At 33.4% G+C, this 13,321-nt stretch overlaps 1 protein-coding gene across 5 annotated transcripts in view; it reads left to right on the forward strand.

Moving 5' to 3' along the window:
* Nucleotides 1-13,321, forward strand: part of LOC135168005 (voltage-dependent calcium channel subunit alpha-2/delta-3) — an 84,744-nt gene continuing 71,423 nt past the window's right edge. For 3 of the 5 annotated variants that reach the window (XM_064131818.1, XM_064131819.1, XM_064131820.1), the window contains exons 1-4: nt 2-1,099; nt 1,771-1,852; nt 1,931-2,044; nt 9,748-9,970. In XM_064131818.1, coding sequence (XP_063987888.1) covers nt 1,002-1,099; nt 1,771-1,852; nt 1,931-2,044; nt 9,748-9,970 — 517 coding nt within the window. In that variant the 5' untranslated portion in view covers nt 2-1,001. Of the gene's footprint in view, nt 1,100-1,770; nt 1,853-1,930; nt 2,045-9,747; nt 9,971-13,321 lie in introns of all 5 variants that reach the window. The other 2 variants (XM_064131816.1, XM_064131817.1) reach the window with 1 other exon arrangement.

The following is a 13,321-nucleotide window of genomic DNA, read 5'->3' on the forward strand; positions in this document are numbered from 1 at the left end:
TCTGAAGGTTTGATGGTCGGCTGAAGAAGATGCTTATATTTTTGTGCCACGTAGTGTGATTCTCACTCGACATTTCAACAAAATAAATAATCCAGAGAGCGCGTTAAATCTTTATAAACTGTCCAAAATCCGTCTGAAAAATTAATAGTGAATTTAGCGCGGGGGGGGGGTGGGGGTGGGGTACGGGAGAAATGAGTGTTGAATGGTGAAGGGTGTTTTGACGGTGAGGAAGGACACCCCGAAATTATTGAAACTGTCGAAAGAGAAAGACCTCCAATGGATTATTGAATTTCAAAAGTCAAAATTAATTGAGAATGGGGGGAGTAAGTTGAGTGAATGTGGAATGAAAAAATAGTGAAGATTTGGGGAGACGGTGCATATTGAGTGACGGCAACGTGGGAGGGGCGACGCGTACACCCGGGGGAGCTTTTCGTTGGGGTATTGGGGCGAAGAGGGGCATTGAAACGAGAAACGAGTGTACGTGTGAACGCAGAGGGAAAAAGAAGTGTCAATTTTAAAACCCTCATTGTTTGATAGTTGGTGGTGAGGACTTTTGCATCCATCATCATCACCATCATCATCATTGTCGAATGATTTTTTACATTTTCTGGGTAATTGGTGAGGGCTCAGGGTGTTTGGTGAGGGGATTATATGGATTTTTGCATGCCTCCATACCGGCGAAAAAATAGCCTGTCAATACTTGAGATAAACCAAAGTTCATGGTAATGGGTCACGGTTAGGGATCAGTGATAACGGAGTAACAATCAAATGTTATTTAATAGGCGAGTAGTAAACTCGATTAATTAAGGAGAACTGAATAGTATTGCTGAGGCTGATGTGGCCTAATAGAGCTAGAGCTAGAGGGTATTATTTGACGAAGGTATTATTTGGCGATACATAAAGTTGAGTGCGGGATAGTTTACAGTTGATAATATAAGACAATAGTGAGATTGTTGGTACGTAGAGTTAGATAACGTGTTGAGGAGAATAAAAGAGAGGCGATGCGTCAGTTGGCGAAGTGGACGTTATGCCTTGGCATATTTTTTTTCATCACCATTCGAATCAGTCGTCAACAGGAGGAGGACATACCGCACAATGAGTAAGTTTGGCTTTTGTTTAAAACTTTAGTAATGGGACGACAACTCGGTCGTTTTGTTCGATCGTACGGCTCGGGGGAGGGCGAATCTTTTGACCAATGATGTAATAGCTATTTATAGGAAGTGTGGAGGGACAGTTGAAATTTGTGAGAATCATCTTCGATTGACCCTTTAATTTTCAGTTTACTATTGACAGTAAAAGCTAAAAATTATACTGAATATACCAAAATTTGATGTCTCAATCAAACACTGAAAAGCGTTGATTAATCGAAATGTTTAGGCAGTTGTTTGACTGAAATGGAAACAAATTTTTATTTTATTCACATATTGAATTTTACTGTTGATAAGATTTTTTAATAAACGTTTGAATCATCTTTGGTAAATCTTTTTTTTGTAAGATATTTGTAAAATTGATCTCATTATGGATTTCATTATATATTTGACAATTAAAATATATCTCGAAATTAAAGACCACAGAAAAACTATTTTTTCCAAAATTTTGCTATTGCCTCTGAATTGAATCTCAAACATGCCTCAAAGTCTGGGTGTCTTGGTCTAGCTGATCACTTTGCTACAGAAATCATGTGATATTCAATATTTTTTAATTGTGAGTTTGATGATGGAAAAAAATGAAATAGAAAATTCAACAACCTGATGCTCATATTGTTTGCAGGGTGAGAAATTGGGCGCTCAAGTTTGGAGTGGATTTGTGGGAGTTTGGAAAACAGGCGACGAAACTAGCGGAGATTCAGCGAGTAAGTTTCCTAGTGAAGTATTTCCGATAGAAGAGGGAGCAGTGGTTGAGGATATCCATTTGTCATTTTTATTTTCAGAAATATCATAACGATGGAGAAACTACTGTAAACAAGAAGGATGGACTCGTACTGGTGAGGGAAATGGCTGCTGAGGTGAAGAACATGTTGGACTTCAAGATGAACGCAGTTATGGTACATTAGATTTTTCTACTTCCACTTGTATCTCGGCATTGGGCGTGGAGTAGATCTAGTCAAGATGTGGTCAGACATTTGGAAGGGCAGAGTTATTTGAGGGGCAACGAACCCCCGCGTCTATACGAATTTTAACATTTTCGTTTCGTCGATAAATATGATTTTTTGGTCGTGAAACTACTCCAGTGCGGACGCTAAAGTTATGTTACAATTAGAGAAAACCATTAACTATAACAGAAGTGATGGCAAAATTATGATTTGTCAAACCAGATTTCTTCGATTTTATCAAATGTAAATGTCTCAAATTTTGACGAAGGGGTGAGGGAATCATAACAGAGGGCGGTTCACTATCATTTTTCAATTTATGTAATCAATCAATCTTCTGCATTTTCTCCAAATAAACGAGAAGAAATAGTTGACAGCCCTTCGGTATATCGTTCTAAATTTTTCATCAAAATTTTAGCTATTTTCATTGGTTGGAAATCGAAGAAAAATTGTATGAAAAATTATCATTTTAGGATCGCTGCCATTATTCACTTTTGGCTGATGGTTCTTACTTTTCTACTTTTGTAAATGACTATCAAGACTTGTACTTGGGGCACATTTAATTCTCAATTTTAGGACATTTAACAATGATGTTGTTGTTAACATTGAGTAGGTCTGAACTTGGATATCACAATTGAACTTTTATGAACAAATTTTACAGGTAGAAAATACCTAAAAAAGGATTAGGAACTTGAGTTTTGTTTTGAATAACAATTGCAATATTTTTTTATGACAGAAATTTTCTAAAACAGTCAATTTTCCACTACAAAAATAATTTTATATTTAAAAGTAACGTTCTAGAAAGTTTGAATAGTTTGGATTGTTTATTTACAAACAATGAATATTTGAAACAATAATAAGTCTATATTCTGCGCTTAAACTGTCTCTCCGGGCAGGTGGTACATGGCAAACGTATACATAAGGCCTCTATAGGGTAGAAATCCTGGTCTATGGAATAAGTTGGTGGGTCCATATAGTTATATGGACTCCGTACTTGACGGGTTCATGGCATTGAATATTAATTTCTTCCACAAAGGGAATTTAATTGAGAAATTTGATGCGAGTAAAACTATCATTATATTTTACTAAAAATAATTATTATTATTTCGAGAAATTGATTTTATAACTATTATTTTTTATTTTTAAACCAAGTCAAGTCGATTTCTACTTTTCGATAGTTTTCGATCATTATTCCAGAGTTTAATGGAGATAGTACATTTTTTTTCCTAAACTATTTGATAACTCTTTGGAGATATGCATTAAAAACTGAGCATTAGATGGCAATAAGTTTCTAAAAGAAATTTTCGTATTAACTTCAGAAAAGATGCACAAAGTGGTGGCCAGAAAAAAATCCAATGCCTACATTCGAAATTTTATTGTCTAGAACGTTAATTTTCTCTGACTTTTTCTAAAAATTTACTAAAAATCACCAAGAAATTGATCTTAAAAACATAAAATTTTTGTTCTGTTCTACTTTCCATTTTTTCTTGTTTGGGGATCGGTACTGGCCCTTTTTCGAGGTGAAATATACTTTTAAAACGAAGCATTTGATATGTTATTTAGTAGTTCGACTAGAATTTTTACGGACAATTCTCTTCATGTGATCAAAATTAACTTAATCCGGTTTATCCCTCCGATACTAATATTTATCAACTGATACAAATTGAAAATAGATCAATCAATAGTGTACACAGCGAAAATTTTTTGGTAAACACTGGCCGGTCCGCATGGTAAATGCGTATGTTCATTACACTTTTATCCCTGAAGATCTATTTTATTGTCCCTTTAAGAAAATTTGTTGGGGTGAGAACAAAGATTTTCAATAAAATTCTAGGTTTGGTTGGCGAAAGTTTTCCTGTTGATATACAACCGTTGGTTCTGCACTGTGAGAAAAATATAATTTTGACAATCATTGAATATTCGTCTGACAAGAATTTAAAGAGCATTTTCGAATGGAAATTTCAGACGTTTGTTTATCCAAAACAAATATCATTGGCAAAATATGCAGGTGCTGTGATGTTTTTTCCGACTCTGGAAGGAAAGTAAAATTAATCCGTAGGATTAATGATCCTTCCTGGTCTGGAAGGGCAAAATTTATTAAACAGACCTAGAATTGTTCTTGAAATCTCAACAATAATTACTATACAAAAAGAGCAAAATTAAATATAAATGACACATTATGTATTACCAGGACAATATTTCTCAACCGCAAAATAACATTTGATTTATATATTTTATAATTTTTTGAAAATATAAGTTATCTAAATGGAAGGGTAATTTTTACGAAATATTTCTCTTCTTATAGTCTGCACAAAACGGTAGAAAAACGCGCATTTAATTCTACCATTTCTATGATAAATGACGCTTCAAAAATTATGAAGCAAATTTCTGTGGTGGAAAACCAAACTGTTTATGATATAAGAGAAAAAAATATCGTTCTCGGTTAAACATGTCGTGCGCAAACAACCCCTTCTTCCTCATGGTCTCGTAAACTATCGTAAGATACATTTAAAAAAAAAACGTTCCTGCTAACGACTGTGATTAGAGACGTTGCATTGACTCCGCTGGTAACACATTTGTTTATATTTTTTTATCAGTTCAGTAGTCAGGGGGTAAATCGAGATAAGTCACTTTGACTGTCTACTTCATTACTTTTCACTAAATGTTTCGGAATCTAATGCAGATAGCAAAAAAATAATTGTAAGTTTGTGGTTCGATTCAAATTCCATTCTGTTTTATAATAATTTTGATGTAGTGGTCATTTATGACGATTTAGCAGCTCCATTCGAGTCACACTTAGAATGATTCCAATTATTTTTCACTTGAGGGAATTAATGGTGGAGTCCACGGTAGAGTTCATTATTTATTATTTAATTATTTAATAAAGTGTGAAAGAATTATGATGATCATACGTCACGTATCATAGCGACTTGAAGAAGATCAAGGGGGATTTTTGCAAAGCTATCTCATTTCTCACTCTCACGAACCCTAAAACAGAAATTAATAAAGTCACAATTATACTAATTACGTAAGAAAATTATTGCCTGTCGTAGATCTTTGGGAAATGTTCCTCAGCATCACCAAAAAATTTTTGGAAGCTATCCCTGACGATCAAAAAAGATTTTTCGGAAAATCTTTGGAAGACCATCATTATTTAGAAATATGATTGTCAGAGACTTGTTCGCAAATTTTTTTTCGAAAGGAAATCCAGAAAATCTTCTAAACAAAATAGTTTCTAAAAATGTTCCAAAGAATTTTTCGGGTCATTAAGGAGATTCTTGACTATCTTTCAATGATTTTCCTTTTTTTCAAGCATTTCTAAACAAATATAGTCCAATTTGCATACATATTTCATCTTCCATAGCTAGTGTCTATTTATGTGAGTTGTTTACCATCACAACATCGAATCTGAGTTAACAGTCATTGATCAGGTTCATCATTTTAAGAAATATTTGCAGAAAAATTCATCGATTATTAACAAAAGGGTTTTGTTTAGTTTGGTAGTGAATAATCGTTTCTACGCAAATTGTTGGAACATCTTAAGGTATAATTGTCAATAAAAAATACCGTCAATTCATTTCCCAAAAAAATGGATATATTTTCACTCGTTATTTACATTTGATGATAATGTTTTAATACGTCCAAATTAAAAATTATAAAACGGACCGTGAACGGAGTTAAATTACGGGAATTAGGTGGGAGGATGTGATGTGATTTTTGACTATCAAAAAAATACGCGAGTAAAGAGTCGATACCCGACGGTGTTGATGTTTTCAAAATTGCAAAATTGAACACTCACTCTTGCAGACAAAGTACTAAATTATATATTCAAACTGCGTGATTTTTGATTTGTTGAGAAAAATGCAGGAATATTCTCATTTCGTTTGTCCATTGCAAAAGTATAGTGGATGATGATCGGAGGGTGGAAGGGGAAAGGACATTACAAGTTTGGAATGTCTCTGGACTGTTAGACTGATTATCATAAATTAATAAATGATTCAAGCGTTAGAGCAACTGAATATTTTCCCCGAGTTTAAAGGAGGATTCAAAAACGAAAAAAGGTGGAATCGGAGAATATTTCGGAGACTAGATTTTGCTGTAATAAAATTTTCAGACTGACATGAAGGATATATTTAAAAATGATCGATTATCCGAAAATGTTGTGTTTACGATAGTAATTTTCAAGTATTTGGCACAAGAAAAATTAAAATTTTGAGATTGGTATATGATGGACGATCGATTAACAGTAAAAGAAAATTGGAGTCATTATTTTGGGGAGAATTACTGAGTTTACCCTTTTATTTTTAATTATAAATTACCCCAACACGATGAACAATTCCGCGATAAAACCGCTTTCATCAATTAATATAAAAATATAAAAATTACATACGATAAAAATTACTGTACTGCCTTACAATCTCGGCGCAAATTGCAGGTCCGAGAAAAATTACTATGCCGTCCAGTGAAATGTCTTTATCGACTTAGGAAAACTTCTATACCGGCCTCATAAAAATTCAACGTCTGATGCAACATGTCCCATGACGAAGTCCAACGTCAGCAATAATCGACTCTATTCGGCTCTCATCGTTAACCAATCACAATTAGTAACCGTAAAATTACTATGTGGTATAGTAAAAAAATGAAGGAATTCTATCAATTTTTCATTTAACCTCAAATAAAAAATTATAGATCTTGAAATTTTATAGTGCTGATTAGTACATATTACGGAGCCACATATGATTAATTATAAAATTGTCGGTATTAATAGTAACTTTTATGTGTGAGTAACACACATTCCACTATTCCCACATATTGCACCTCAATTCTATTGCCCGGTACAGTAATTTTTCACAGACTTTTCTGTTTGATTAGAAACTCCCACATAATATACATAATTTGTCTACAATCATTGTCACAAAGGGCATTGCCATAGGACGTGATCGATCGTTTCCTCTTCATTACGACATTTGCAGTTTGGCAATGGAACCATAATTTATGAATAATTCTTCTCAAGATTTCGTAAATATTTCCAATACACAAGAGTTTTTTGATGCTGATACCTCTAACGAGTAGAAAATTCTCCAGGACGAAGTTCGGTTCCACCTACAATGGTGACTTTTGTTTTTGGCCGTAGGTAGGAGTCAATGGAGTCAATGAAATTTATATTGGAATCAATGGTGGATCAATTCGGAGTCACGTCGAATGTGTTATGTGTGTTAATCCCCATCGCGGTCTTATAGAGTTCATATAAGAGTTATGAGGGCATATGGGGGTTATTTAAAGTGTGTTTTAATCCTGACGACAGTCTTATGGGCGCCATATAACAGTGATGGGGGCAGTGGGGGTTGTATTGGTATCGTATGACTGGTATATGTATGCATTCTGATGGGGTCATAACGGGTTCAGCGGGTGTTATACTCTCACCTCTACCCGAAATGATCCTCAAATGATCTCCGTGTATGACCTTTATTGATGCCTAGGTAACTCCCATATGGCACCCATTGCTCACAAAAACCCACGTCGAATATCGTGTTGGGAGTCTTTCAAGAAATTGCATAGCAAGTCCTATAAGATGGACTCACTTAGTGCATGTCAAGTCCTTAACGAAGGAAAACTACATTTTAAAACCAATACACATGTCACGAAGATTAGAAAAGAGTATTTTATATTAGATTTTAATAATTGGAAACCAGGTTAATGATGAAAAATAAACGATATAAGTAAGAGCAGTTTTCTTTCGGATGATTATATGTTCACACTTCGAGAGCAGTTGACGCACTGACAAACGAACTTAAAAATATTAAAAACCAAAGCATCGTCATCATGGTTTCTGTCTTTCAATGAAAAGCGATTTCTTTATATTATTCTCTAAACATAAACTGGAGTTTTCGTCGTAAGACCACGCAGACGGTCTCTCCAGGAAGCAATTACCTCATAGTACTGATATAGACTTATATAGGGCTCCAATACAATCATACTGTTTTTGCTCTTTTCAATATTTTAAAATAACAAAAAATGGCGATTCACAAATCAATTTTTCTTTATTATTTATTCCTTCTCATTTCGGTATTGAAGGAAATGGAGAAGTTGATAGATTGGTAGAAGATACGTCCGATGATCTGTCGCAACGTCATCGTGTGTTGTTTACATTGAGAGGAATGACGGAGTGGAACTTGAAGAAATATTTCTTTCATTAGTACCAAAACAGTATTTTCCTGTTCATTTGCTTCGATTTATTTGGCAGGATTCGGAACATTAATTGTCTTATAATACAACTAATATCATCAACATGGAAAATAATTAATTTCTTTCTAAGAAATATTCGTTTGCCACTATCCAAAACAACATTTTTTTGATTCACTCATTTTTTTTGCTAGTGCCTCCAGGAATCCGTTTAAAACAAAAGCGTATGAAGTGAGAGAGTCGCGATTTCCTGTGGTGAAAGTTTCTTTGTTGATACCATAAATTCCCTGAATTTTTTTGAACAAAAAAAATGCAGTCCACGTGGGAAAAAGCAAGATTTTTTACTCTTTTATGATGAAATCTCACAGAATGTGATGTACAAAAAATATAGAGCTATGTTGATTGAACCGGCGATAGAAAAACGAAAAATTTGAAAAAAAATTTCTAAACCTGTTAGTGTTTGCGGGTGTTACGCTCTTCAAAGCTGAAAAAATGAAAAAATCATAGCGGGTTTGTCGTATCGTAGAAAAATTTCAAAAAATGGAATAGTCATTTAATGATCTGTAGAAAATGGGGGAAAATTGGCGATACAATCGAAGGGGGGAAAAGGTTGAACCTTGACCGATCTTATAATACCTCATATAGAAAAAATATGGAAATACCTAAAAAAATGTGGTGTACAAATCTAGGTAAAAACTACTCATTGACGCTCGATGCCAGTCTAATGGACCTAAAAAAAACTAGTGGTAAAATTCGAGAGTTAGAACGTAATTTACCAGATTTTTAAACTCGGAAATTACCATTTTGAAAACGTAAACTCCAAGTCTGAAATCGTACACTATCATTTTTTGAAATTATGATTTCAAAAAAGCGTAAATCACGATTTTGAAAACGTAGATTACGTTTTTGAAAATGTAAATTATGAATTTGTAATGTCAATTAGGTTTTTTTGGTGCGCAAAATGCGAGGCCATTTACGAGGGTTCAATCACGTAAAATCCTTGATTAATAAAATCATGAATACCTCCGAAATGAAAAAAGTTCTGTTGCTCAATATGAAATCGTTAAGTTTCAGATGGTTCTGAATCATTTGGGCCCAACTTTTAGAGATTTCTTAAAATTTTTCATGGCATTTCCGAGAATATTATGAAAAACATTTCTCAAACCAATAAAAAAATTTCTAGTGTCAGATTGTCAAAATTTCCCATTAGCATAACTATGGAAAACTTGCGATTTTAATGCTGTGATAGTATAAATACTCCACGATATGGCCTCTAACATTTTAAATAAATAACAGCCAACAAAGCCCTATAAGAAATCTTATAAAAATTCAGTAGGAAATATGATCAGAAATTCGGTTGGAAGACCTCAAGAAAATTCTATAAAAAGTATTCGAAACTGAACAGAAAGAATATCCTGTAAGATATAATTACTTCTTTGATTAACGCAATAAAATATTTTAAATAAACTTGGCAGAGGCTGATGGAAAGTGCGGAGCAAGCTGCTGTCTCCTCCTCGAGGGAGGCGAACGCTTCACCGAGGTATTACAGCTCGCACGACATCAACAGATTCACTAGTGATGGAAAGAGTACACCCCATCCTCGCGAGGTCCTGCTCTCGGTTCATCGACACTTTGACAATTTGCCAGTTAATCTGAGCATGTCAGGTGTACTTCTACCTCCGGGGATAAAGGATTCTGGTAAGTGATTACTTTCCAATTTCGAGGATGTAAATCACATCTATGGGAATGTGTAATTATCTCACTAAAACAGAAAAACCAAAAAGGGACAAAAAAATTCCTCTATTAAGAAAAAAATGTTACGTTTTCCATTTACAATTTGTTTTCGCTACATTAGATTTGGTTCCTGCATAAAATTTCTTGGGGAAAAACAAACTTCGAAAAAAATTCCTGCAGAATAAAATATTTCAGAAAATTATAATATTTCGAAGAAAAAAATTATCTTAAACCAAAACGTATCTATCGAAAAAAAATAGAATTTCAAATTACAATATATACATCTATTTCTAATCAAAATAAACATAAACGATATCCAAACAAAAAAATGAAAAATGTAAGGGGTAGCGAGGGGAGAGAGGGGTGAAAGTGCGTAAATGTTTCTTGAGAGGATAAACTATGTGAATAAATATATTCATATAAAATAAAAAAAGTAAATAAAAGTCAATAAATAAATAGACAATGAGGTAGAATATTACCATTTGTAAGTTTGTTCATGACCTCATCTTGACAGACAATTTTAATAATAATAATGACTCTCATTTCTCTAAACAGCACTATTAACAATAATTTTTCAATTAATCAAATTAATGCGTAACAAATATAAATATCCCTCAAAACATCTAACTTATTACACTTTCAGTTTTAATTACAATTACAAATCGGGAAATGAGAGAAGGGTAACGGAACTATGATGAGTCATAATTTTGTTTTGCTATTGAAATGGAGACTTTTTGCGAAATTTTTTAATTCCCAGGGAATTTTTTCACATATAATACCACAAGTGCTTCAAAATTATCGAATATTTCCCGATAGATTCGTTGCAAACAAATGAAGGAGTCAAGTTTTTCAGGCTAAAAAATCACCAGTGCGAAGCACGAGTGATTTTTCCTGAAAAACTTGACGACTTCATTTGTATGCAGGGAACCTAGAGGGAAATATTCTATAATTTTGAAACTCGAGTGGTATTCAGGGGATTATTTTTCCTATCCAAATTTCGGCCAAGAGAATTGTGCCATGACATGAAAAGAGGTTTATTTGGTTAAGTGTCGTTTGTTTACCAAAATATTCAAAAAATTATCGCATATAATACCACAAGAGCTCCGAAATTATCGGATATTTCCCGATAGGTTCGTTGCAAACAAATGAATGAACAAATGAACTCGCGCTTCGCGCTCGTGATTTTTAAACTGGAAAACTTGACAAGCTTATTTATTTGTAGGGAACCTTGAGGGAAATATCAGATAATTTCGAAGTTCGAGTGGTATTCGGGGGATTATTTTTTGCATCCAAATGTTGGCCGATAGAATTGCACCATGAGACATAATTTTCAACGAATTGCCATTTAATCTGTCAGATACAATTGAGGGTTACTTCAACATTTGTTTTTTTTATATATAGCAACATGCAAAATTTCCAGTGAAATTTCCAAGAATTTCCGCTGAAATACCGTGTTGACTATATAAAATAACGTCGAATGGTGCAATCCTATTGGCCAAGATTTGGATGGGAAAAATAATCGCTGATATTCGAAGTAGGCTATACAAAATATCAACAAATGGTGCAATTCTATTGGCTGAAATTTGGGTGGGAAAAATAATCCGAAATATTTTCTACCCAAGATATTTTTTTCAAGAAATTTTTCCAGGGGTGGGATGAGAACAAATCGTACAAGCCTGAAAGGGTATATGAACAGAGAATACTAAATAAAATACGTATTTTATATTTTATATTTTATATTTATAATTCATATTGAACGTTTGTTTTATCAAATCGTATAATTGTTTATGACCTATACTATACTATGTATACACGCACACATCCTTTTCAACTGTACGAAAAATCTGGATTTTTATTTCTAGGGATTTAAGATTTTGAAAAATATTTGCACTGTCAATAAATTTAACGGAATGCGTATGTAATTGTAGGATTGATCACAAATGAAGGTTTTTTAGTTCTTTGGCCTATTTCCCTTCCGTTCTGGGGACAGCGTGAACGTATTATTGATCAGCCAATTTCACGGCTTTCTGTCAATACTTTCTTTTATCGATTTGTTGAAAGTTGCGGGGAATAACCAACACGGTGACAAACAAATTTACGGTTCATCTTTGCAACCGTAATCCCTAGCTGGTGGTGGAATTTTTGAGACAAAATTGTTCTCAATAATTTTGAACATTTATTTAGATTTGTCGAAATTTTATGGGCTTTCGATTAAGTTTTAAATAATTTTCGGAATTCCTAGAAAATGTGCGGAAATGGATTGGATTTTCACATATAATACCACAAGTGGTTCAAAATTATCGAATATTTCCCGATAGATTCGTTGCAAACAAATGAAGGAGTCAAGTTTTTCAGGCTAAAAAATCACGAGTGCGAAGCACGAGTGATTTTTCCTGAAAAACTTGACGACTTCATTTGTATGCAGGGAACCTAGAGGGAAATATTCTATAATTTTGAAGCTCGAGTGGTATTCAGGGGATTATTTTTCCTATCCAAATTTCGGCCAAGAGAATTGTGCCATGACATGAAAAGAGGTTTATTTGGTTAAGTGTCGTTTGTTTACCAAAATATTCAAAAAATTATCGCTGATATTCGAGGTAGGCTATACAAAATATCAACAAATGGTGCAATTCTATTGGCTGAAATTTGGGTGGGAAAAATAATCGCTGATATTCGAGGTAGGCTATACAAAATATCAACAAATGGTGCAATTCTATTGGCTGAAATTTGGGTGGGAAAAATAATCCAGAAAATTTGGATAAAATCCGCTATTTTTGCAAATGGGAGGAGAACTTTTTGTTACCGGTAAAATTCTGAAAAATTGTTGGGATTTGTATATTTCTTGTAAATACCACTACTGTTGATTGTAAATCAGAAGTACAGCCATATATAGAGTTTTTAAATCTGATCTGAATGTCTTCAAGTAAAATATATTTCTATTATTTATTTTAATTAACTAATTGAGAACAGCTCTGTTTGTTTGTATGTGAATTATAAAATCAAAAAATTCTTGTTATGATAGAGGTTGCGCTAAAAATTATTAAATTAAACAATATTCACGAGCAAATATTCTAAATGAATCTTTGAAAATCAATTTTTGGGGCAAAACAACTTCATCAGAAAATCTGAAACTACTTAATTAACGAAAAATTCTCACACAATATTTAATAACTTATTTGTTAAAAAATGGTAAAAAATATTTCAAAATTTCTCCTAAAATCGTTCCCGAGATTTTCTCGAAATAAACTCGACTTCTTTATGTAATTTGATTTTGTTCCCAATAGTTAGTTGATTTCCAGTGGTACATATATACTT

This window comes from Diachasmimorpha longicaudata, chromosome 12 (genome assembly GCF_034640455.1).
Source record: "Diachasmimorpha longicaudata isolate KC_UGA_2023 chromosome 12, iyDiaLong2, whole genome shotgun sequence".
NCBI classification, from domain to species: Eukaryota; Metazoa; Arthropoda; class Insecta; order Hymenoptera; family Braconidae; genus Diachasmimorpha; species Diachasmimorpha longicaudata.